The sequence below is a fragment of the Squalius cephalus genome (genome assembly GCF_949319135.1).
Source record: "Squalius cephalus genome assembly, chromosome: 13".
Classification (NCBI taxonomy): Eukaryota; Metazoa; Chordata; class Actinopteri; order Cypriniformes; family Leuciscidae; genus Squalius; species Squalius cephalus.
In genome coordinates this window covers 19665056-19692287 of record NC_137134.1, presented here as the reverse complement: position 1 = coordinate 19692287, position 27232 = coordinate 19665056, and the positions used below count along the sequence as shown (strand labels likewise).

Below are 27232 nucleotides of genomic sequence, written 5' to 3'. Positions count from 1 at the left end.
TTTGCAGAAACTTATGTTGGGGTTAACAATTGTAGCCTACCTCATAGCCTAGCATCCCAGCAAACAATATGACGTTGTGACGACGTCACGTGCTGGTCATTTTTAGTCACGCTTACGTTAGCATATGACGTCGCCACAACCGTCAAAGTGAAACACCAAAAGAGGTCGCTACGACGTCGCCAACCGACGTCGTGACAACGTCTCCAGTACGTTGCGACAACGTTATTTAATTAAGGTCGCCGATTGGTCATTTGATGACTTTTGACAGTTTTTCATATATTCATATATTCATTCTGCAGTGGATTTATTGACATCCATTTATACTAGCATTTACCTGCCACTACTGTCACAGCAACATCGATAATTGTGGTTCTTGTTCAGAACTTAAGTTTGTTGTTTCAACTAGCATTACTGTTCAAATCTTGACATTTTACTCAAACAATTGGTAAAAACATGTTTAAACATTCACTAATGTAAACACATGTTAAAAAACATTGTAGAATAATTGAAAGAACTGAAAAGTGTTTTTGCAGATTTTATTTAACAGAATTTAACAGACACTACAATAACAAATGGGGAAAAACGCAACTATACATTAAAGCAAAAAATGAAAAAAATAAACGTCACTATGTAAAACACTTTAAAAAGCTCTTCATCTGAATCTTAATCTGTGTCACTGAATTGCTGGTTATTGATCTCTTGTGGGACCGCCACTTCTGAGACTGACTGCACCTAGACAAACAATTTAAATAAATCTTAAATAAATCTTGTAGTCCGGAAGCTCTTTCAGTTTTGCCTCCAAGACAGCAAGTTCTTCCAAAGACTGGGCCACATCGATTTCTGTTGGAGTCTCCGGACCCTGGCTGGCTCCTCCAGTCTGGTTTAACCGGAGGAGGATCTCCTGGATGTTTTTTGCCATCACATCCTGGTGGGTCAACATTGCCTTAAGTGTCTCTGTTTCAGAAACACAAAATGTTTCAAAGACATTAAAATGAAGGTCAGAAATGTACAAAGTGCAAAGATAACACATTGCAGTTATTACATGACTCAAATTTACGCACAATAAAAATTAACATACCTTGCATTACTGTAACCGTTTGGGTTAAGGCGGAGATAGAGTCTGACACACTTGAGGAGCAGATGGCAGTTTCTGTGTGCACATATGCAATACAAAATGCAAGCGATTAAACTCAACACTTAGGTTCAGCATGTTATAAAACAAGAACTACCAAAGTTCAAATCACCAGGCTACATTTCTTGTGTGTCACCATGTTGATAACTGTAACACTTACAAATAAACAAGATTACATATATGTAATCAGATGCATATTTAAATCTGGAATATAATCAAATTTTTACCTTTCAAAAGCCCTTCTGATGTTTATCCTAGTCTCTTTTTTCTGTAGCCACTCCGAAGTCCGAAGTCTTTTGCGTTTTACAACGGGTGAATCTCCAGTTGTCACTGGTGATTGTCGTTTGAACCTTTCTGGATCCGCCATCAAATTTATAAGTTTAATTCTATCAAGTGCTGTGAGAAAAGGCTATAAATCTCCACCTCCAACATCCTCACACGCAACATAGCCTACTAGCCGGGACACCTTCTTTATGTGTACAGATGTGACGTAATGACGCAAAGACATGCTCGAATTTCCCGCGGAAATCCACCAGTACCACTGGAATTAAAAACATTATTACAAGCTTACCATTTTGAATCGAGCTAAAGCAAGCAGATATTGAACACTGGCTGGTTATGTACTTGCTCCAACATTTATTTTGGATAATTTTTAACCCAAAAAAGTTACGGACTGCAGCTTTAAGTAGTTGAATCACAATGCTTTTTCCTTGACCTTTTTTGTCTTTAAAACACTGTATATTTTTATGTAATAAAATATCTAGTAGGCCTATATAAATATGTAATTGTACACAAGAAGCTTTTTGAAAACAATGCTGTGTTTTGTTTTCTAATGTAAAGGATTAATATTAATTGGAAAGATACGGTTATTTAGTTTAATTGACTGTGTTCTGGTTTTATTGCACCCTCACCCTGCACAATTTTGAGGATCTACATTAAAGGTCCCGTATTATGCCCCTTTTCACAAGATGTAAAATGAGTCTCTGATGTCCCCAGAGTGTGTATGTGAAGTTTCAGCTCAAAATACCCAACAGATCATTTTTTACAGCATGTTCAAATTGTCATTTTTTGGGGGCTCAGAAAAACGCGCTGTTTTAGTGTGTGCCCTTTAAATGCAAATGAGCTGCTGCTGGACGACACAGGGGGCGGAGCTTCATGAGCTCGCGCACAGTCTCTCAGGACAATTTCATCTCACGGAATGATGATAATATCAGAAACTCTCAGTAACGGTGTTCATTTCGAGTCGGACAATAATGCCTACAGAATCAGAGTGCTGTATAGAGATGAAACAGGTATAGTTTAGTAGTTTAATTACGGTTATTATAACGTATTTGTTTGTCATCTGCTTGTATGTATCCATTATTAATAGCCTATAAGTCTGCTGTTTCGGACCAGGTCCGAATGATGATCAAACATATACTGATGAGTTTAATAAAGTTTATTGTACATCACACAAAAGATGAAGCGTCAGTTTTACTTCAGAAAATCACCATAAGATCTAAGTAAACACAGTAAGTTATAAGAAGTGCGCAAGTACATAAACGAATTTCGGTAGAGTTGAGGGAGCATTCCTGTGGGCGGAGGTTAGTCAAAAAACTGTTCTTCTGACTCATTAAAGAAGGAAGTAGAGGGATGTAGTCCAAACGGGCCGTTCGATGTAGGCGACTTCTGTTAAATAAAATATCTCGCTTGGCATTGAACTTTGAGCTTTATAATTTTACAGATATTATTTATACTCTAACAACAACATTACACACTAACTAAAGTTTGAAACATGGGATCACGAAGAACAGGACCTTTAAGGAGATCAAATCTTTTTTCATTTAAACTAGGGATGCATGATATATCGGCCAACATATCAGTTTCGGACAATATATGTTCAATTTGAATGTTATTGTTATCGGCCTGAGAAGAAAATTTGGATATATTAAAGCCTATAAATAATGGATTATTTCCTTCAGCTGAGACACTTCAGACTGTTCGCCATGATGGTTAAGAATTGCTTGAAATAGGATTGAAATCCCTTTTAAAAAAAAGGGAAAATACAGTTAAGTGCAACATGTTCAGTGCAAGTCTGTCATATAGGCTACATAAAATTATGATGAGAACATTATGATAGTGTGTTTGGGACGTGGCTTTTAATGGTGAGACTTTTGTTTTTGTTATCAGGTTCTCAAAAATTATAAACATTTGGCTTATACAAAATAAAACTAAGGCATCTGTTGTATAAGTTCCCACCATAAATATCTCCATAGATGCAACATGTATATTTAGAAAGGAGCATTCCCTGTATAATTAACGGAACAAGCGAACAATGCGCACAGTTTGAAACTCTTTGATGAGGATGGATTTAAACTCACAGGAAGAACATTGTCTGCTGAAGTGGATGTACAGTTTACAACCTCTTCTGTATAAACTTTAGAAACAATAGTCATTGTCAAATGTTAATAAGGAATTTTGTACCTATAATGACAATTCTGTCATAATTTGCTCACCGTCATGTGTCGTTCCAAACCTGTATGACTCATTTACGGTGGAAAAAGGGAGAAGTTTAACAGAATCTCTTATTTGGTGCTACTTTTATTACACTGAAAGTAAATGGACGGATGATGTCTGTCAAGCTTCAAACATGGCAAAAACCAAGAACCAAAATTGTTCTGATGTTAGCTTTGTGTGAGGAGGAGACTTTCAGTAGCCTATATTAACACATCAGCAACAACCTCAACATGTAAATGTAGTATTGAGCTCATAATCTCAGAGGAAACGTGAATCTTGTCTGGATGTTACAGGGACAGACTATACGCCCAGTTTGGTCTTTAGAACCATCTGTATAAATAAAAAATAAAAAATAAGTATTCAGTATTTAAATACTGCTGCACTATTATTGTTACAGATCAGCCAGGCTCTCCCACCAGCCAATCACAGCGCACTCCCTCACCTGAGTATAATCACTCACTCCTGCACCTCATCATCACCACCACTATAAACACACACTCCTCACCTCTGCTCACTGTCCGATCTCGTTCATTCGAAGTGGACTCTTTATCCAGCGTATCCAAACCTGCTCAACCTGATCTCTCTCCCTGTCGATTCTCCAGGCTCCATTCCAGTGTCTTCTCCAGCGTCCTATCTCCAGTTCCTTCTCCAACGTCTCATCTCCAGTGTCTTCTGTGTTCCACATTCCAGCGATCCATCCCTCCCACCTCCTGTCATAAGAAGCACCATTCCAATCATTGTCTGCACACCGCTCTCCATATAGCTGAATTTCACGAATGTCAAGAGCCTTTTCACCTATTTCTACCTGCAAAGCTGTCACAAGAGAGGATCTAAAAGCTCCACAACATATTTTAAGAGCTTGGTTTTGAATCACCTCTATCTTAGTAAGCAATGAGGTGGATGCTGAGCCATGTATTATTCTACAATAATCAATTGATTACCTAATTAATGCACATTATACCATTTTAAGAGAATGCCTTGTAGCATTATTACTTTCTATTTCGGACAGAGCATATTTTAATACACATAATTTCATTAAAGCATGCAAAAACATTTGCAGCAGTGAGTGTTGTATATGCAAATTGTATAATCAGTTCATATGGATGGATGGATGGATGGATGGATGGACAGACTGACTATGTTACTGCCCAAAGATAATTTCCGCTGTTCTCTGGAGTAGCCTATGTTATGAGTAGCCTATAAGGCCAGGGAAAGGAAAGAGCAGATCAGCGTTTTATAGGAGGAGCTTTACATGCTTTTTTTCATACTGGTGTATTATCTTGTACGAAGAGCATTTCAGTGTTTGATGCACAAAAATACAGCTAAAAGGTAAGCTTAATAGGCAATATAGCCAATCATAAATCATGAATATCAAAAATTGTAATGTTCTAGGCCAATCTAAAACGTAAGTCTAATTAATGCTATCGTTTTCAAACACGAAAGTAGTTTCTCAAATATAAGTAAGTATTTAACTTTGTTAACACTTTATTTTACAGTGTCCTTGTCACATCTTACATGTACTTATAGTAAAAACTGTAAATTATGCATAATTACATGCAACTAACCCTCAACCAAATCCTTATCCTATACCCTAACCCTAAAGTAAGTACATGTAGTTGCTTAGTATTACTCAGTACTTAAATATATAATTACACTAATGACACCTTAAAATAAAATGTAACCTTAACTTTTAACAAACTGTTATTACATTGCAGTGATTAAATAAAAATTAATTCGTCCATCCAGTCATTCTTTGTCGAGCTGATTTCAGTTTCATCTCTAAAAGGTCTAGTTTCTGACAGAGCGGGAGAAACCGTGTGCAAACACTGCTTACAGTGATAAGGCTTGTTCATGTGGCCCCACCCTGAGCTCCATCTGCCATATCATATTAGAAAGTAATGTTTACGTAAACATCTTGTTTTGTAAATGTATTAGTTTATGTTGACGTTCATTAATTAAAGATTTGTTTACTGTTAGTCTGAATTAACTGTTGTGTTAACAAAAGTGTGGTTACTTCTATGAGTGTAAATATCTGAAACCACAACTAGACATTTAAGTATTTTTAATTCTATGCTGGTTTTAAAGGGGTGGTATAATGCCCTTTTCACAAGATGAAAAATAAATCTCTGATGTCCCCAGAGTGTGTATGTGAAGTTTTAGCTCAAAATACCCCACAGATATTTTTATATAGCATGTTAAAGTTGTCACTTTTTGAGGGTGAGCAAAAACGCACCGTTTTATGTGTCTGTTCCTTTAAATGCAAATGAGCTGCTGCTCCCGGCACAGAGGGCGGAGCTTCAACAGCTTGTGTCCTTTTATCTCACACAGACATGCACTGACAATTTCTAAAACTTTTAGCCTTTTATGTTCAAACCGGAGTCAGAAAGATGGAGAGACTCAAGAAGAAGTGACAACATATAGACTACGTTTCTGAATGGTTAGTTGATGCATTTATGTAGCTTATGTGTAGTTCATTGATTAGCATAATTCTGTCTTGATAATCTATAAATCGTATTCCGGGGGCGGGGTTTATGTAAATTTTAGGGTTGGTGATGTCACTAACCCAGGAGGAATGTTGTGTAGTCCCATACCAGCGGTTTGTTGTAGTCCTTTTTTTCTTTAAAAGAAAATATCTTCCTTTGCTTTGAACTTTGAGCGTTGTAACTTTGCAGATGTTGTCTATGCTCAAACAGCAACATTACACACTAACTAAAGTTAGAAAAGTGAAATCATAATCAACCACCCCTTTAATATGTATTTGTAAAGATAACAATAAATTGACAAAACTATAAAGAATCAATAAAAAAATAACAACAAAGTAAATTAAATCTGTATATGTTATACATAAAAGATCTGTTCTTTCTATTGCATGTCTTTTTGTCTTGTCTTAAAGATGAAGAAAATGCTGGGAAATCTAAGCTTGAACTCCCTCACTTCTAAATTAACAGAAGAGCAAAGAAGTCAGTTTAGTCGGTTAGTTTGTATAGGGCTTTCACAACACAAATCATCTGACTGCTTGTGTCTATATGTGTGTCTGTTACAAAGAACTCAAATCATATATTCTTTTTCTTTTTAGATGTGTAGTTTCAGTTTCGGAGGGGCTCACAACTTTACTCACAACGCTCCGCTCACTTATAGTTTAACAGAAGAGCAGAGAAAGCAGCTCTGTGGTTTGCTGGGGAATGTTGAACTGACTCTTCTCTACAAAGCTTCTGTTCATGGATATCAAGCTTCGACCTTCCATCAGCGATGTGACCATCAGGGTCCAACTTTACTTGTAGCCTATAACAGTTCAGGCTACATCTTTGGTGGATACACTAGTGTAGATTATACTCAAAGTGGACTGAAAGTTACAGATGAGGAAGCTTTCCTGTTCAGTGTTCAAGGTGGAGCCCCTCTCTGCATCAAAGTTAACAGTGGACAGTTTGCACGTTATGATGATGCTGGAGCACCCAACTTCGGCCAACAGTTGTACTTTTGCTACAAAGACCAACCAGCTGTGTATCATCAAGGACAGAATGCATTTTTATTTGCAGGGAGCCGACAGAATGTATATGGTGGATATGGTGGATATGGAGGGAGGGTTAATCCATTCAATTTTGATCCTGCCACACTGTATGGGAACGACACTCGGCTGAATGAATGTGAAGTGTACAAAGTGGAAGAGAGTAAGTGATTTATCAGAATTTTTTTATGACTATTTATTGAATTTGAAATACACACATATAGTTGTGTACAGTAAATTATATAGATTCAGAGTCCGGTATTTTAAAATGTACTGCTGTTAATGTTACGGTGAAAGTAATTTGTATAATAAAACGTCCCTCAGAAAAAGCTCCTCAGATCAGTGTCAAGATGAAGCCATGGAGAAATGTTCAGTGGACAGAAAAGTAAGTTTTCACTCAGTGTTGTTTTGCTGCTGATTTCATACAGTATTGTACAGTAATAAAATCTCTGTTGTAGACGAAGAGACGAGCTCATGAAAATGATCAGGGATTATAAACCCGTGATGCCGTCTATGAGTCGGGTCAGAATCCTAATGATCGGTCCTGTCGGTGCTGGAAAATCCAGTTTCTTCAACTCCATCAACTCCGTCTTCATGGGCCGCATGACCAGCAAAGCCATGTCAGGATCTGCAGGCACTAGTCTCACCACACAGGTACAGATTCAACAGATTCATAGTGTTTCCTACAGAAGTCTCTCTTCAGGTCGAGGAACAGCTCTTGATGACTTCAGATCTTGATGTGTTTCTCTTCTTGGTTGGTAGTTTCGCACATACCCAGTGAAAGACGGTCGTGAAGGAAAGCCATTGCCATTTGTGTTGTGTGACACCATGGGACTCGAGGAGCAATCAGGTGCAGGACTGGATATTGATGACATCAGCAGCATTCTTCAAGGTCACGTACCAGACCGCTATAAAGTAAGTGCACTATTCTACAGAATGAAGTATAAATAACAAAATGTTTATTTCACTCTAAATCCTATTGATTCAGTTCAACCCCACGGCACCATTTCAACCGGATGAGCAAAAGACCTTCAGACCTGCATCTCTACAGAAGAAGATCCACTGTGTGGTGTATGTGATCGACGCCACCAAAATCTCCATCATGTCCAGCAAACTAGAGGAAAAACTCGCTGCCATACGCAAAAAAGTGAACTCACTGGGTAAGTTACTTGCGGTTTGTTGTATAACTCTTTTCTTGTGCCAAATGTCCCAAGACTAACTAATGGTTATTTACACATTTTCAGGCATTCCCCAGATGATTTTGATGACAAAGGTAGATGAAGCATGTCCTGATGTGGAGGAAGATCTTCAAAATATTTATATCACTTCTTACATCAAGACGAAGGTGAGGCATGATCACCCGATCACATGGACTTTTCGTTCAGGACTCAGTGACTTCTTGTTCCTTCACATCAAGGCACAAAGTCATTTGCACAAACCTGGCATTGTATACTACGAATATTGTCGGTTTTGTGACAAATCTTAGTCACTTTGGATAGAAATGCCTGCTAAATGTATAAATGTAAATGAGATGTTGTTTTGTCTCTGCAGGTGCAGGAGGTGAGCTCTTGGTTAGGTGTGCCGGTGTCTTGTGTGTTACCGGTGAAGAACTACAGTCAGGAGCTGGAGCTGGAGCTCAACTGTGACGTCCTGCTTCTCACGGCGCTACAGCAGATGCTCAACTTTGCAGACGACTATTTTGATGATGTGGATCCTATTTAGGACAATCTTATAAAGTGCTACTAGTGGAGTTTTATCTCCCTTTGTAGCTGATTTAATATTATATTTATGTGTAAGCTTACTTATTATCGATGTACATCTCTAGATCACCACAATAAGGCATCTTAAGATTATTCTGTTTGCTTTGTCCATTCTATTTTTTTAAGAATTTTACATACTCATTCAAGGTAATGATAGGAAGTGTAAACAAAGTTCTTATATCACTTAAGCAAGTTGCATTATTGCTGTTGCTTGTTATAATTTTGTGCCACAATATGTTTTTTTAGTATAATACTAATGCATGTTAGTATTGTGAATTAAGAGAAATCACACCAACAACGTTTTGTTAATTTATTATACACGACTAAATTACTTTTACTTCTGCATAAAAATTTTTTTTTTTAATAAAATACACTTTATATAATGATAATATTATACCCTATATTTGGTCATTTTGGAACAACTGAGTGATAAAAGCCTCTCTTGAAGTTCATGACTTTAATTACTGTCACGGCAAGGTTGAGTGCAAAAAGGTATGAGGACTCAAGTGCAGAGATAATATTTATTACAAAATAAACAAAACAAAACCCACGAGGGGGAAAACAACTTAAAGGGGACCTATTATGCCCCTTTTCACAAGATGTAAAATAATTATCTGATGTCCCCAGAGTGTGTATGTGAAGTTTTAGCTCAAAATACCCAACAGAATTTTATTTACAGCACGTTTAAATCATCATTTTTTGGGTCTGTGAAAAACGCACTGTTTTAGTGCTTCTCCTTTAAATGCTAATGAGCTGCTGGTTCACGGCACAGGGGGCGGAGCCTAAGCAGCCGCGATCAGAGCCAGAGAACAGTAAAGATGATAATAATAAAACAGACAGTCACAGTAATGGTGTTCATTTCGACCATAAAAATGCCTACAGAGTCAGAGAATATATGCTGTATGGAGTTGGAAAAGGTATAGTTTAGTTTAATTACGATTATAACCTATTTGGCATTGCTTGTATACACTATTAATGCAAGCCTGCTCTGCTGTAGGACTCCGTCTGACGATCTAATTGTCTGAATGATGACAAAATATACTGATGAGTTTAATAAAGTTTACTGTATGTCACACAAAAGATGAAGCATCAGTTTTTATTCAGAAAATCACTGTTAGAGCTGAGTAAACAGTATAAGAAGTGCATAAGTAACTTACATAAGTTTCTGTTGAGTTGAGGGAGGATTTTCTTTGAAAACAAAATGAATCCACCTCGTCTTCAGTGGCTGGCAGATTTCAAGAGTAAATAGAGAGAGCTATGTGAATGAATACATCCAGCTACAACACCTTCAACGCTTGGGAGATGCTTCGACGCTTCTCGTGAGTGCATTGCTGCAGCAATGGCTGATGTGTAGCCTACAACTCGCAGTGAACTCGATCAGGGCGGGTCTAAGTTATAACGGCAGTGTCAGTCAACACTCGTGGGCGGGGCCTGTGGCTTTAGTGATGTCACTAAAGCCACATTCTGAAAACGGGTCGTTTGGAGAGACTGCTTTTGATTTATGGAGATAAAAAAAAAAGGAGTGAGTAGATTTTTATCACTGTAGGGTGGTTGTGTACACACACTGCCAACACACATTTATGTCCAAACACCATACAAAAGTGAATTTTGCATAATAGGTCCCCTTTAAATACAAAGGGGGAGACGACCCCTCGGGCAGCCAGGGCGGAGACGACCCCTCGGGCGGCGACGACCCCTCGGGCGGCCAGGGCGGAGACGACCCCTCGGGCGGTCAGGGCGGAGACGACCCCTCGGGCGGCCTGGGCGGAGACGACCCCTCGGGCGGCCTGGGCGGAGACGACCCCTCGGGCGGCCAGGGCACAGGAATAGACACCACCGGCTCAGGAACTGGAACAGACACCACCAGCTCCGGAACAGACACCACTGGCTCCGGAACAGACACCACCGGCTCGGCGGCGGCCATCTTGTCCAAAGACACAGGCTCGGCGTCGGCCATCTTGTCTGAAGACACAGGCTCGGCAGACGTGACGTGAACAGTCTCTGTGGCGGCCATCTTGTCCAAAGACACAGGCCCGGCAGACGTGACGTGAACAGTCTCTGTCTGGGCAGACGTGACGGATCGCTGGGGTGGTGCAGGCAGTGCGAGCAGCTCGGGCGGGGCCAGTAGAGCATGACGCCTGGGCGGCGCGGGCAGAGCAAGACACCTGGGTGGTGCATCAGGGACGGCAGTCACCTCCGGGATGGTCTCCGTGTTAGGAGCCACCGGACTCGGGACCACCGGAACAGGGACCACCGGAACAGGGACGGAGGGAGCCTTTCTCCTCCTCCTGTGTCTTGGAGCCACCGGACTCAGGACCACCGAAACAGGGACCGCCGGCACTGGGACCACCAGAACTGTCACGGAGGAGGTCTTCCTTCTCCTCTGTCTCGGGACCACCAGAGTTGGGTCCTCTGTCACCCCTTCCTCCACCTCAGGATAGGTGGCAGATGGGCTGGAGCATTTCTTCCTCCTCCCTCTCAACGGAGGACTGGGGACTTGGGAGTTTGTGAGGTAAATGGGAGGTGGGCCAAGGGGCGGAAGACCACCCTCCCATCCGCGATGGTAAACATACCCCACAAACTGCCAGAATGACAATATCCCCAGCATTCCCATCTCCCAGGCAGGCACAGGCATATTAAGGCTGGTGTTAAAAATGTCCTTGAGCTCTGCGTCGCTGATGTTGAGCCCCTCCGCTACAACCACAAACTGGTGAGCAAACTCCTTTACGCTGGCATTGCCTTGTTGAAGCGAAAGGAGTTTGCTACACTGATCCACTTGTTGAGAGGAGGGGCAGGGAGATGGGAAAAGGAAGATGCCCATTTCTTCTGCTGAGTCCTCAGAAGGTCGGTTCGTTCTGTCACGGCAAGGTTGAGTGCAAAAAGGTATGAGGACTCAAGTGCAGAAATAATTAATATTTATTACAAAAGAAACACTAAACAAAACCCACGAGGGGGAAAACATAACTTAATAAATACAAAGCCAAAACAGAACATAAACTTTCAAGAGGATCACGGGGAAACAGGAACATAAGACAACGAACCGACACAGACTGCAAACAAGAGGGGACTTATAAAGGGAACTGATCAAGAGGGAACAGGTGGAAGAACTCAAACAATAATCAGATAACAAGGGGGAGGGATCAGACAATGACATGAGCACATGGCCCAAAATAACAAAACACCCATGTGCAACACAAGACAGGACAGGCATGTGACAATTACTGAGAAAAAATGACTATTTTGAGGGTCAACTCATCTCTCAAGAGTATGAGATTTGATTGCTAGTCATCAAATCTTGGTTCATAGCAATATTTTTTTCTTCCTTTTTAGCCACATGGCAACGCAAACCTCAAGGAAGGCTGAAGAGAGCCTGTAAAGCCTGGAACACACCAAGCCGACGAACTAGCGCTGATGAAAGCCGACTGTGTTGTCGCCTCGCGTCGGGGTTAAAAGCGGCACCTGAACACACCGAGAGAACTACTGCCGACTGTCAGCTAGAAAGGGCGTTCTGCGCCTGCGTGTAAATGAGACCACTGTCTATTTCTGCAGATATATTCGTCTATATTCGTCATTCATAAACCGTAAACAAAGCAGTGTGTGCTTACCGTTTTGAATATCAATCCTGCTAAACACTTTCTTTATTCCACTCCTCTCGTGTTAATATTAAAATATGCGCCAAGGAACACTCAGGTAAGACGACATATCATTAGAACAGCGTCTATCTGTACCGTTTTGACTTCTTTGCTCGCTGTTTTGCTATTATTCTCGTGCACTGCCTGAACAGCCAATCAGAGTTCCCTCTTTCGCTGACGGCCCGACGCCAATTCAACATGTCGAATCGGCCGTTACAAAGCCGACGAGGACCAATTTCAGCCGACGATGCGGAACACACTGAGAAGATTTAGTCGGCCGACGCACGGAAACTGCCCGACGGCCGACCGTCGGCTTGGTGTGTTCCAGGCTTAAGACTACATATACACATATGGACTGTTTTTTGCATTTCCAAGAGACTGTACCTCTTCTGCCTATTATATTATTATTCTATAATTTATACTTTTTGCTATTATTGTTAGGTATTATATTACGACTATATTATACTCATACTAAATTGTATTTTTAGGCTATTATTATTATTAATAATAATATATAGAAAAGAGCTACCATATACTCTGTATTGCAATATTAAATCTGAATTTATATTACACTTATTCCATAAAATGTATTATGTACTGTAGCTGTACTATATTCTTTCACTATATCACAAAAATGTTTACTGGGTCCATTAATGTTATAGCTTACCAAAAAATGAAAATTCGTTAATTACTCATCCTCATGTCGTTTCCCATACACTGTAAGTGAACGTGCAGTTGTTGCTTTAAGGAGGTATTTCTAGCTGATTCTACTTGTAAATTCTAATTTTGTTGTTGTAACCTAATTCAATCATGCAGGTTTATGTAACATGAAACAAGGGAATGCTGTTTTAACTATTGAGTTACATTGACCCAATGTACAATTTCCGATAAAACTCACGATGGACACTTTCAACACATGTGCACTACGACTGCACAAGATAGAGGACAGTGTAGTTGTGACTTGTGTTGGCTACAGGACATCTGCTCTGAAGGACAAAGTAGAAAAGGTTTGTGTTTGGCTGCTCCTTGCTGATCAGTTAATTATGCGTCAATGAGAAATTGTGATTTGGGATTATATACAAACTATGTTGCATTAAAGTGAAAATCACAATTGACAGTGCTACTCTTTAGTACAATGGTATCACAACATTCAATAACAGTTCTGATAAACTCCTCTAAATGTCCAACATAACAGACAATTAAATATTAACATTATACCAACATTTTTCCCTTTACTGAAAAACACATGAAATAAAACTTAATCCCTAAATTTATTCTCCTAATGCAGTCTCTTGCAAAGCATGCTGGGAACTAAAGATCCACTGCCCAGGGTTGCGTTTCCCAAAAGCATTGTCTAGATCTTAGAGCCAACAATGATCTCTACGATCAACTTAGCTCAAAATTAACTAAACTGATTCATTTTGAAAAAACTAAATTAAGTTGTGTGTAAAAATGTCTTCAATTAAATGAAGTGTAGCCTAATGAATTCAGTTTTACATCAAGGTGGAAAAAGACTTTCATCATATAAAACAAAAAAGATTAAAACAAACTTACTACGCTATTTTACCTTGCTGGAGAATATCAGGTTATATCTACACAGTTATGCTTCAGTAAAACCTTGTTTTTTCAGGTTGGTTGAAATCATTTATTTCATTTCAACAAAACCAGTTATTTTAGATGTCTTTAGATTATTTTAGATGTCTTTAGATTAGAACATTAAATGAAGTATAAAAACATTAAATGTATTGGTTTAGATTAATTTCGAACATTATACTCACAAAACGCGTTTGGGTAGTTACAATGACAGAGCCTGCAACTTTCTGAAAACCTAAAAAATGTCGAAATCATTGTGTAAATTAGCATACAAGGATAAAAGGCGGCGACCGGACGTGATGACGCAAGAACTCTCGCCTGTATACGTGCGCGTTCCTGAGTGCGGTCGGAACAAGTAGAGGACGACGGGGCTTCATCGAGGGCTTTCACCAGTATTGTGTTTTCCTATAGAAACAGGCCCGACATTCACTCTGTTACATATTTAACAACATTTCACCATGAGAAGGAAGCTGTTCGGCGCAATTGTCGCCATTTGTATCGGCTGGTTCCAAGCCGAGGCTTATACAGGTAAGGCGTCTTGTTTTTCTGTTGATCATGTAGCTCGCGAGCTAATTTTTTCGCAGGCCGGCTGTAGACATAAACACGACCTATACGACAAGCCGTCTGTGTTTACACTGATTTTACCTCACAGTAAAGCGAAATTCATCGATGATGAACACTTGAAAGGGTTTGAAATGTTAAAAAGCCGTTTCAACCGTCGGCAAACTCGCGCACGAGCACACGCGAAATGGCTCACGCGCATCGAGCAACAGCTGAGGTTTGTAAAATAGTTATTTTTCTCAGTGATGCTCGTTTAGTCATCTCAAGTTCCAAAAATGGAAATGGTTATAAAAAAAAGAGTATGTTCTATATTAATATAAACAATTAATAAAAAATTGAATACAAGATGTTAGCGACAGCAATGATCATAACGGCATTAAAGCCAAAGTGTAAAACCCACCATGTGGATTTGCTGTTCTTTCATGTAAAAGAACCTTTAATCCCAACCTAGGGGGTGTTGTAACCTTCTAAGTTACACATTTCTCAAACTAAAGAGGATCTTCTCTCTGTGTATCATGCTTCTTAGTTGACGTTTAATTATTGCCAGGACTCGTCCAAATTTTGCTTGTTAAAATATAAATGCTTGTCCTTATTCCACCAGGTCATTTACTCCAGTGAATGATGCATTAACGGTAAGTTAAGCATCAGGCAGCCATGACAACTGGTGCAGGCTAGTTTTGGAGTCATGCTGTCTAGTACAGTAAAACATTAGTTAAGTGTAACCTTTAATCATAATGAAAGCTTAGGGAGGCAAAACATGTTTCGTCCAATCATTTGGCATGAAGGAGGCATCCAGGCAGCATTTTTCATCTCTTAGTCTATCGTTGTTCAACAAAAGGCTTAGCTTAATCTCATTATAATGTCCCATCACTGGAAATGGCACAGGAATCCATGCAAACCCACTGAACTTGTAGACATTTCAACCATCGCTCACTTACGGTAATGAAAGTTTAGCAGATTAGAATTTAGTTGTAAATCATGTACTGCCAAGTTTACTTAAATATGTTAAACATCACCCCCATCCTTTTAGATGCATCAGTTGGTTTGCATGATGAATGAAAATGGCAGAGTAATGAGAATGATTTTGTTTTATGGTCTGGCACCATTATAATTTGTTTAGCCTAGTCCCCAACGGCAGCAGCTGATGAATGGCAGGGTCGGTAAATCCGAAACCTAATCAGCTTCATAGGGCGCTAAACACTTTAGGAGGTGCTTTTCTGCACGTAAGCATTAATATTTCCTCAAAATGACACAATTTGTGCCAGAGCAACCGATTTGCTCATTCTGTTGTTGCATTGTCTCATATTACAGTTGTTATAGCCACATAACTGGGTGGTGTAAGTCATAACGTCTCAGAATTAAAATGAGTTTCCCCTTAGTACACGATCTTCAGCTCTGCTCATTAAATTGGGTTAAAGTGAAAGGGCAGGTATTTTAAGCTATTTTGGTTGTTTTTGTGCTTGGTATGCTATTGGCAGCCATTTTGAGCTTTGGAAAATGCCTAGAGAAGGTGTTTGTCAGCATGTTGTGGGTGAGGATAGTCCTGTCCTTCAACTTTTTTTTTAAATTACTCTCTCTAATCTGTGGGCGTATGCAAAAATATATGCTTTCTAAACTAGTCGCTGGGTTTCCTTAAAGGAATAGTTCACTTTAAGATGAAAATTATCATTGTTTACTCACCCTCAAGTTGTTCAAACGTGTATAAGTTTCTTTCTTCTGCTGAACACAAAGGAAGATATTTTGAAGAATGTCAGTAACCAGACAGTTGGAAAAAACAATACTATGGAAGTCAATGCGGTCCATCAACTGTCTGGTTACTGACATTCTTCAAAATATCTTCTTTTGTGTTCAGCAGAAGAAATAAATTCAGCCAGGTTTGAACAACTTGAGGGTGAGTAAATGATGACAGTGAACTATTCCTTTAAAGTCAGCTTGAAATGTAAATTCATGTTAAAGAACTACTTGTGAATGATTCATCTATGTAAGTTTCGTTAATTTTTTTTGATCTCATGTTAAATCAAAATGTCATAACTTGATATTCCAGTGAAAACGACAGTAGTATGCCGGACATCTCTGATCATTTAGTCCGCGTACTGTGATTAACGTCACAGTATGAAATAATTGATCTATCGCTACTTCTATGTCATTGAAAATAAAAATGTAAAATTAAAAAGACAAACCAAGGAAAGTTAAATTGACATTTTTTTCTGTTTGTCTGATGAGAAATTATAATTAGCTTTTCTGTCATACTTTGTTATATTGAATTGAGAATTAGCGATGCTCTGATCAGGATTTCTGTAGCTGATACCGACTACTGATTTCTTGTCATCATCATGATGATGGGTGGATACAGATCCTGATCATTCAAGCTTTATATATAAGGGTTATGTAAGCTCTCTGTTGAATGTCAGCATTAACCCTTACGCCTGAATTGCATTTTTAATAATTTCACATTGTTTCAAGTGGCATACTTTAAAAGTAATGGCTTATAACTCTACAAAAAAAGGTATCAACAGGTACACCGTTTCATTTGATATAAAACCTTTCAAATTTTAAGGAAAATCGATTTTGATCATGTTTGGACTCGAGGTTCTTATGTTACAACACTACTGAGAAAACCCAGAAAAAAAGTGATGCGTAGTTACAAAAGCAGAACATGGTGTAAAAGCCTCAGCCAGTTTATGCTGCTTTGTAATGCATGCTTTAGTTAAATTGTGTGGTCTCATGGTAGTACAGGAAAGATATCTATTTGTTAGCTTCTATGATAATCTCCTAGAGGCCATCAGAATGAGTTGAGTCGATGGCAAATGGCACTTTTTATTCAATTTTCTTTTTATAGAGCTTAATGTCCCTTGTGCATTTGGAAATCTTAAAAGCCTTGTGGTTAAACAGTTATGACATGCTGTATAGTTTAATACCTTTTATAGTGAAGGATATCCCACATTTATCAGCATTCAATCAGGGGCTTGAGCCAAGAAACTATGATGATGAAACAAGTGACTTTAGGTCAGTATTTTTTTTTTGCCAATTAATCCACATGTCGGCTTGTGAGAAGGTGACTTTATTGACTTGTTTACTAGAACAGGTTAAGTTAATTATCTAGTAGTGGCAGACTTTGTACCAAGTAATACTTTTGCACTTTACCGTTCTCCCTGTTTGGAGTTATTTACAATTTAGGCTTGAAATATTTAGTCAATATGCTTGTCTTATGGTAACATTAAATCTAAGCACATATATATGCTTAAATTCCTTTTAGAGCTTGTTTATGAGTAGTTTTGATTTTGTCTACACTGGTCCACTTAATGTTGGTGACCTTTCATGATGGTCAAATGACACATGTTATTTCAAAGGGCATATGTTATTTCAGGCTTAAGGCATGTGTGGAGTCCCACTGGTCTGCATGTAATGTGGATTGTGGACATCTACCCTTTTTACCCCTCCCTGGCTAACTCAGGAAAACATTCCTCCCTCAGCAATGGACAAAAAGGGAGCAGTACCTTACTCTTGTTTCAAAACCAAACACACTGAAAACATGCGCTTCACTGCAGGAGGCAACTACAGGTCTGAGGCTGATCTCAGTGTTCTTTTCATTGATGTGGAGGGTTGTTGTTCAAGCCGCTACGCACGTACTTCCATGTCGTTCGGGGTGTGTATTGTTACAAGGTGATCAGAAGAATTGTGTTGAAATTCTCCATGGGGGATTAGCACAGTCCAACCTTGTTTTTCTCCAGAGTACATGCTTCGAGTCTACATGAACGGCACAATGGTTCAGGGTTCAAAAGAAAAAGTTGTTTTTAGGTTCATTTCTCATTTACACTGGTTATGTCAATTCCAACAACCCTCTTTTAGACACACTGGCTAACCAGAAAAAATATCAGCTAATATATCAGCTTTAGTGATTTAACGGTCGACCGCAATCATATGACAAGTCTTAAAGGAATAGCCTACTTAGCTCAAATTAAAATCACCATCATGTCATTCCAAACCTGTATGACTTTCTTTTCAGGGTTTTTTTTCTTTCTTTCTTTTCCATACATTAAAATTCAGATGGGTCCAATGTTGTTTTGGTCAAAAGCCGTTGAAACATTAGTCATACAGGTCTGGAATGGCATAATGGTGAGTAAATAGTGACAGAATTTCCATTGTTTCGTGAACTCTCCCTTTAAGCCCCGGCAGTCACAAGTAATCACCATTACTTCATACCTTTATTTCATGCGAATTATTCTAATTTCATTTTTCACTGCATTTCTTGATATGCTAAGCTTTGTTTTATGCATGCTTCAACTCATTGTCTTTTTAAAATGCTTCTAATGTTCTTCATTTGGGTTTTGCTATCATGAAGTGTTGAAGTCTTGCACCATGATGCTCAATCCAATTTGTTTCTTATGTATGCCTTCTTTATGTCTTCCATTCTAACATTTTCTCTCTTTTTCTGTTTCTTTTCTGCCTGCCTGCCTGCTAATCATTATTCATATCATCTCAATGAACGGTCCACTTTAAATCTAATTTCCCCCTATCACTCGTCAAATGTCCAGCGAGCTTCATAAAATCACCATTGTCTCAGATGAAACTCATAGAAGACAGTGCCGAGCTGGATTGTGAGGTCATAGGGAACCCCATCCCTGAAGTTCAGTGGTGGTTCATTGAGGGCGAGGAGCCAGATGAAACAGTCACTCAGCTGTTTGACGGTGCAAGAGAGGATCGTGTACGCATCAACGCCACCTATATTCACCATGCCACCAGCACGCTCGTCCTTACCAACCTAATGCTCAACGACACGGGCATTTACGAGTGCCGCGCCTCAAACGACCCTGACCGCAACGACCTCAGGACTCCGCCCAAAGTCAAGTGGATTCGCTCACAAGCGAACGTTATAGTATTTGAACGTGAGTTATGTTGTGGAAACGAGGCGTCTCCACTAGTGTAGAGGAGGAAGTCCCGTAGATTCAGACTCTCCCTTACCTTACCCACCCTTGCCGCCCTCCCATACCAGGTCACATGACTTCTGCTCTAGCACCGTCTGTTCTGTCATAGTAATCTGATGCCATATCAGTGCCTAGAGCTTGTGAGATGAAGTTGAACCTTTTAAAGAAATGGCATTGATCAGTTAACGTTACTATCATTTAGAAGGTGTAAAACGCACTAATTTGCATGCCTTTCTGAAAAAGGGCTCTCATTAATGTGGCTTGCTTTTAGTAAACTTCTAAAAGGCTCTTTAGATGTCCGACTTAATCCTTTTGCTGGTTTTAAAGCACTTTAGCACACTGCATTGCCCACCTAGTGCTTTTCCTCAACAGGATTTCATAAGCTCATGTTCTCCAAAACCATTTGCTGGTTGGTATAATTTTGTTCCCTCTTCCCATCTGTTTTCGCTTGCAAACTGCTCAATGTTTCCCAAGCTCACAGCTAAAATGTACCTTCACTTCTCCTTTGGTAGTGCGCAATGTGCCTTTCGGTGCACATTGTGGTGAACATCTTGTCAGCAATGTTCCGATTTGTTCCGTCATGTCCAAAAATGTCATTTTTACAGTACCACAGCGAATCCAGAGGTTGGTGGACTCATTTTAAAGGATAATCAACAATGAATACTTGGTTTCCTGGATTTCTTTTCCATTATACAGTCAACATGTTATGAAAGCTGGCGGAAAGTATAGGTGTGTAACTTTTGCTTTTATCTCGGCAGATCCAGACATCATGACCAATCCAACGGTGGTGAACAACCTGACTTCTGCAACTCTCAGCTGCAACCTTACCAACCCTCCTTCTCCCATCAGAGGCCACTACTGGACCATGAATGGCAAGACCGTTAAAGAGTCAAAAAGTGACAGCAGCTCTTACGTTGAATACCGGTATGTTCCTCAATCTCATGTAAATAATTGTGACTAAAGAAGAAGTAAATTTAGAACTTTGCTCTTTTGGTAGTGATCAGCTTTGCACATTGTGTTTAACCATCAATCCAGGTCCATTTAAATATTGTGCAGCTTCTCTGTTTGCCTCTGTCTTCTCTGTTCTGTTAAGAGCCTCCGGCACTCCATACTAGCTGACCTTAATTCCCATTAGAGCTGCTGGGTCGGAAAAATATCCATGGGGATGCCTGAGCAGTGTACTGGAAAAGCTGTTTACTTTATCATTCATATTTGCTTTACTGTATTGTCCTTCCCTTTACCTTTATTGCTGTGGTGTTGTTATATTGGCTCCCCATTGGCATATAAAACAGTGTGGGGCGGAAACTTTAATTCTGGTTTTGATTTGAGGGTCTCATTGCTTTTTTTTTTCTCTTTGGTAGCATTGACAAGATTGATTACCACCATGCTGGAATATATGAATGCGTCTTCCTGTCAGATCCTCCGGTTAATTCAAGCATTGAAGTTAAAGGTAAGAGAATTTGATGTTGCTGCTGCTGTATTTTTCGTGTTTGTGTTCATCACCTATAATTATGCTCTTCCTGTTAGCTCCCCCACATGTAGCGGCCTACAAACACTCTGAAAGTGCTAATGAGAAGGACAAGGCTGCCCTAGTATGTGTGAGCTATGGATACCCCCTGCCTACTGACTGGAGTTGGTATAAGCACCCTGAAGGTGAAGGTGAAAAGGTAAAGGAAGACTTTACTAAACCGTCGTAATAACATGAGATTGGTACTTGTCCATGGAGTGTGAAGGTTGGTTAAGGTTGCAAAGTTGTTACTTGGCATAACGCACTTGCTATTGATTTACCTAGCAGTAATGTCTGTCCGTTTATGGCATAGTAAAAGGAGAACTCCGGTCAAATATCCGCAAATACCTGTATTTACTTCCTGTTTTCGGTCGAAGACCACAGTAGTCAATTGTCGAGTTCTCCACTATTGCTTAGTTACCTATGATCACGCGCGTGAACTCGACAATCGACTACTGTGGTCTTTGACCGAAAACAGGATGTAAATACAGGTATTTGCGCTGGCTGAATAAACATCATTTTTATCCATATCTTTCACATCTACTGCAGTCAGATTCACCCGCGTTCACTCTGAAGGAATCACTCACATGGCTGTGCACTTGTAATGACACATCAAGGATGTTAAGAGGCTAAAAGCAGGTTTAAAACTTGCCCCATTGAAGTCAACAGGGTGCAAATTTTAAAAAGAAGATAACACGATGTAGGCAACACCGATTTTTGTCGTTGTTCTCTGTATTGACAGCACTCCAAATTTACAAAAAAATGAGCTCAATGTTAAAATTGACCGGAGTTCTCCTTTAACTCTAAACTAAAAGATCAACTTCAAGCTTGCAAGCTTTTCCACAGATGTTGGATATGACATTTACTATTGTTATTGTAATACTACATTTAATATTACAATGCTTTATTAATAATAATAATAATAATAATAATAATAATAATAATAATAATAATAAATAATAATAATAGTAAATATACTTCTAGTTGTTATAGTAATAGAATTACTACTAATAATAATATTAACTATAGTAATAGAATTGTTACAATATTATCCAATTTATTTATGGTGATAATGTTACTAATAAAATTTGTGGTTGTACTAGTAGTTATATTAATAGAATTTTAATATAATATCCAATTTGCGTGTTTTGCGCATTATTTTACTCATTCCCGCAGATTTTGTGCTCACACCCAAAATGCACGCACACATAAAGCCACCTCTCAGTACTAAATTGAGTTCTTTTTCGCTGCTTATTGCATTTAAATAGTCAAATACACACAAAATAATGTCAAAATGCCTGTCTTGGTGAGTATTCACTTAAACGGTTGTGTTTTAAGTCAACGTAATCTGTTAAGGAAACGCATGTGCATGCGCATGCGCATGTCGATTCTGAGCTCAGTTTTTAATTTAGTTAAGGATTTTTGAACCAAATCCTGGAGCCTTAATAACATGACAGTTTTGTGTCTTCAACACACAGCGCCCCATTGTCAATGGAACTTCTGAAAAGTATGAGATCAAGAACACCCCCAACAAGACCACGCTGTACGTGAAAGATCTGAACATTGAGGAGGACATGGGCGTCTATGAGTGCCTCGGCACCAGTGATGCGGGAAAAGCCCAGGCTAAGATTACGCTGCGTGTGCGCAGCCAGCTGGCCGCCCTCTGGCCATTCCTCGGCATTGTCGCTGAGGTCATCATCCTCGTCACCATCATCTTCATCTACGAGAAGAAGAGAAAGCCTGACGAGATCACCGACGGTATGTGACGGAACCGTTTATGTCATAATTGTTTCACTTTCCATTTTCGTGAATGTACAAATGATCAGTGGATGTAATTTTACATTTTTGGTTATGAATTCGTAATGGTGCAAGATCCTATTTCAGTTTGATTTTGTATGTTTATTTTATTTGGCTGTAGTGTGTGGCTGTGCCTCAGCTGAGTCTATTTTTATGATTTACGTTGTTTATTTCTCTGTTCGCTGCTGCTTTTACGTTGTGGTAAGTGCTCAACTGCATGTCAGACTGAAGTGGATTTTGCTTAAACGAGTGGTTTTGGGAGTTTGAATGCTCTCGCTGATAGCCTGAAAAGTACAACTCTTTCACTGGCAGTTTGTCTTAAATAAGACGATGAAATGAACCAGATTCCTCATACTTAGTTTTAAGAAAAGCGACTTTATTGGTTCTCCCGTAGCCAGTGAAAGCGTTTATCTGAGTCTGACATATTGCAGTTCAGAATGGGTTTTAAATGCCAAGGTATTATGCATAATAACATAATGACATTTCAGATGGATCATGTTATATTGCCTTGCATGCTCTCTGCATCCATCTTCTCATTGCATGATGTTCTTCAGCGACTTCCTCTGCGTCTCATTTGTTTCTGAGAGGCTGCACCCATATGGCAACAAGGGTGGCAAAATATATAATCCCAACTTTATTACTTTTACCGTTTTTGACGTTCTGAGTGTTTTCTGCATGAAAACCTGGGAAAATGGGTTGGGTTTTTTTTACACTCTGATTCTGTTTTTAAAAGAATGGTTTTTGGGTGTCAACTCGCATCTTATTTAAAGTTACTTTTTTGATTGTCTAACTGTCTGAAGCACAACCTTGCCAGTAGCTGTAATATTTTACTAAATAGTCACATGTGACTTCAAACCTCCTAAAAATGCATATTTATAATTTTATTTTACATATTAAATATAGATTTATAATATACACCATTTACTTTCTTAATGTATTATCGGTTTTAAACAAGTGTTTATAATGACTTTAAATGACCACAAACTACATATAATATTTTACATATTAATAATGTACACTATTTACTAATTAGGTTTAAAAACATTAAATTCAACTAATGACTTTAAACCTTAAAATACTTTTTTTATATATAAATTATATTTATGTATACATGTTGTGTATATGATATATACTATTTACTGTATTATTGAATTTTATCTTTATAAAACAGTTATAGTGATTTAATGCATGCAGTTAAAGGGCAGTTTGAAGTAAAAATAAAATAAAAAATATTATATACATTTATTATATGTAAAACATTTTTTCTAAATAAATTCCCCACAAATACATAAAACTCCCACAAAATGCATGGATTTTTTGTTGTTGTAAATATACATTTTTATTGTGACTAATCTCAAATGTATTTGATGGATGGATGGTCATTTGTTAAAAAAAAAAGTAAGTATGGCATGCGTGTCAGAGGCAGGGCATTTTTCAGTAGTTGGTTTTCAACATGAAGGTTTCTGGTCGATATACTGACCTCAGAAGTCCAGTGCAGGAGTTTACAAATGTGATATAATGCTATTCGAGAGCCTTCATCATGATTGATGCAGAAAAGAAACCATGTTTTTCCTCAACATTACATGTGTTGGTGAGGTTGTGCTACAAACAAATGATTCTTGATTGGAAACGTTTGTTCTTGGGTTGAAAACCACTAAACGTATCCTTTCAATCCAACATCAGACTGCATGGTTAATGTAAATGCATTATTCTGCATGAATCATCATTAGTAGTGCTGTAACGAGAGCCATAGCTGTGTTTAGATGACGTGTACAGGTTTTGCAGTAGAAATAACCAAACGAGGAATATAAACAAGGTTTGCCAGTCCCCGGATCACATTTACTCATTAGGCGCTCTGCTTTTAAACTTACGGTTTGCACCGTTTTGAGGCTGTCAAACTAGAGCTTAGACAAGCTACTGCAACTGTTCTAGTAGACCGTAGTCTTTTACATGCATCATTTTGTAAGATGAGTGTTTAACGCTTTTCTTTTTCTTTCCATGTCTTCCTGCTTCCTGTAGATGACGACTCAGGAGCTGCACCGCTGTAAGTGTTTTGTAATATTTGTGATGAGATGTTGAAGTGCAGATGTCTGTGCAGTTCAGTCGAAGGAACTTCGATGTGCTTCTAGCTCAGGACGTTCACATGCACATCAAAGAGGGATCTGATATAATAAAGTTGCCGTGTTTTACAGGAAGAGCAACGCAGCCAACCACAAGGACAAAAACGTCCGGCAAAGAAACTCCAACTGAGAGGAGGAGAAAAGGTATTATTCTTCAAGTGTTCATTTAGAAATTCAATAAATGTATACATTTAATCTAATCAGACCTAAACTATATAAAATGTTTTTTTTTGTTTTGTAAAATTATATTATGGACTTGTTCATAAATTCATTATAAAATATAAACTAATTCTGTATTAAATTATTTTATACATTTAATATAGAAATGAATTGTATTAGTTTATACATGTAATATAATATGTATCTCCGTAAATGTAATTTAAACTAATAAAACATTTATTTTCTGTATCTTAAATATTTTGATCATAGAAACAATCAATTATTTGATTATATTTTAAAATTACTATTGTCTATACACATTTTAAAAAAATAAAGTAATTTTATGTTTTTTATTAAATTAATGAAAAACATCTGTAATGGAATATAAAGATACAAATTAAAAAAATAAATTATAAATGTTTTTCCTTCCTTCCTTCCTTCCTTCCTTCCTTCCTGACTTCCTTACTTCCTTCCTGACTTCCTTCCTTACTTCCTTCCTTCCTGACTTCCTTCCTTCCTGACTTCCTTCCTTCCTTCCTTCCTGACTTACTTCCTTCCTGACTTCCTTCCTTCCTGACTTACTTCCTTACTGACTTACTGACTTACTGACTTACTTACTTACTTACTTACTTACTTACTTACTTACTTCCTTCCTTCCTTCCTTCCTTCCTTCCTTCCTTCCTGACTGATTTTTCTTTTGTTTGTTTCAGGTGTCTTGACTACTGCTGAAGACATGCGGAGTATTTTGGTCGAGTAGCACATTATAGTGCACCCTGCGGTTCCTTAACCTTCTGCTTGAGTGTAAATGTCTGAGATATTAATTGGTCTCCTTTTACTTTTATTCGTATCTGTAATGTGCTGCCAGCAGATGTTTTTAAAGTGGTTCTGGGGGGGGAAGGGGGGAAATTGCATGATTGTATTCGTGTTGTAGAAGTGTATAGTGAAAATCTCTTAATGTGGGAATTAACTTTTTTTTTTTTTTCTCCCCCCGTCTTCCTGGCTTCTTTCACTGTCCTCCACGAGTGTACGCACCGCGACTTTCTGAAACATCTACCGAGTGTGAGATCCGATCACTGTTCAGCATAATTCGATGTTCAGTGTGTACAGATTGCTGAAACAACCATTACTCTTTGGCAGTCATTTTCCTAAGCCTTAATGTTCAACCACTTTATTGTACATGCTGTTTTTCATTTAAATAATTTAAATTAACAACTTTTATGTGCAGCACTCTTGATGTTGCTGCATATTAAAGTGCACTGCTCATGTGGATGGTCAAATGACACTTTTTGTCTGGCTATCAATTTTCCGTTTAACGTCTAACAAGCTTATTTTCACGTTGCTTGGATGGTTTCCAATGTTGAATTTGAGGGTTCCTCCTGCCATTTAAACCCATAAGGACCAAGTGCTAGGGCAGTGTTCCTTGGATAATCTGTTATAAATTGTTTCCTAAATTCTAACAGAAGACAATTACATATATTTTTTAGGTTAAGTCAGTGAAGTTGGGATTTTAGTCAAGGCTTGTTTTGTTGCTTAAATTATACTTTCCTATAGACAGTCATACTTGCATTGTGAAGTATAGTGTCTGGATGTGAGCCATTTCGAAGTTAAGAGATGTGTAAAATTTAAGACCTTGATGGAAGTGTATAAATTATTTTGCCTTAGCTTCGTAGAAAATACACTGTCTACTGTACTGACTTGCACAATCCGAATAAAGAGTTGATTTTAACTTTGTCTTTTGAATATTGCTTTGTTTATGTGAAGTGATTTACTGTAAAAAGCATAAGAGATGCAGCGTGTTCTTTGAGCCGCCAGAAGGGGGCGTCGTTTACTCATTTATTCGCTTCAGTTGTAGGGAGCGGCTCTACGTGACAAAGCTCACAGCATCGTTATATTGGAGACAAGAAGCCTTCATTTAAGCCTTCATGTGCTATAACAATAGGCACCCATATTATTACTACTATTCATAGTAATTAAGTCCATGTAGATATTACCAAACTATCGCTAAAGCTTTGGAGAGCAATGTATTTTGGTCGTCCAGATATGCA

At 38.5% G+C, this 27232-nt stretch overlaps 2 protein-coding genes across 5 annotated transcripts; both read left to right on the top strand.

Moving 5' to 3' along the window:
- The first annotated feature begins 4892 nt into the window (after positions 1 to 4892).
- LOC307170274 (interferon-induced protein 44-like) lies at positions 4893 to 9970 on the top strand. Of its 3 annotated transcripts, none has more exons than XM_079891363.1 (9): positions 4893 to 4957; positions 6705 to 7167; positions 7211 to 7296; positions 7458 to 7518; positions 7592 to 7787; positions 7896 to 8048; positions 8122 to 8293; positions 8378 to 8478; positions 8685 to 9970. In XM_079891363.1, the coding sequence occupies exons 4-9, from the start codon at positions 7484 to 7486 to the stop codon at positions 8853 to 8855; spliced, it is 828 nt and encodes a 275-aa protein (XP_079747489.1). In that variant the 5' UTR covers positions 4893 to 4957; positions 6705 to 7167; positions 7211 to 7296; positions 7458 to 7483; the 3' UTR covers positions 8856 to 9970. The 3 variants fall into 3 exon arrangements, with proteins under 3 accessions (XP_079747489.1, XP_079747488.1, XP_079747487.1); XM_079891362.1 differs by adding an exon at positions 6522 to 6601 and having other exon boundaries at positions 6705 to 7296; XM_079891361.1 differs by having other exon boundaries at positions 6705 to 7296.
- A 4454-nt stretch (positions 9971 to 14424) lies between these two features.
- Positions 14425 to 26913, top strand: bsg (basigin). 2 transcript variants are annotated; one of them, XM_079890141.1, is made up of 9 exons: positions 14435 to 14646; positions 19215 to 19565; positions 20363 to 20528; positions 20966 to 21054; positions 21132 to 21271; positions 22590 to 22869; positions 24928 to 24952; positions 25101 to 25172; positions 25898 to 26913. In XM_079890141.1, exons 1-8 carry the CDS (start codon positions 14577 to 14579, stop codon positions 25156 to 25158), a joined length of 1179 nt encoding a protein of 392 aa, XP_079746267.1. In that variant the 5' UTR covers positions 14435 to 14576; the 3' UTR covers positions 25159 to 25172; positions 25898 to 26913. The 2 variants fall into 2 exon arrangements, with proteins under 2 accessions (XP_079746266.1, XP_079746267.1); XM_079890140.1 differs by lacking the exon at positions 19215 to 19565 and having other exon boundaries at positions 14425 to 14646.
- The last annotated feature ends 319 nt before the right edge of the window (positions 26914 to 27232 follow it).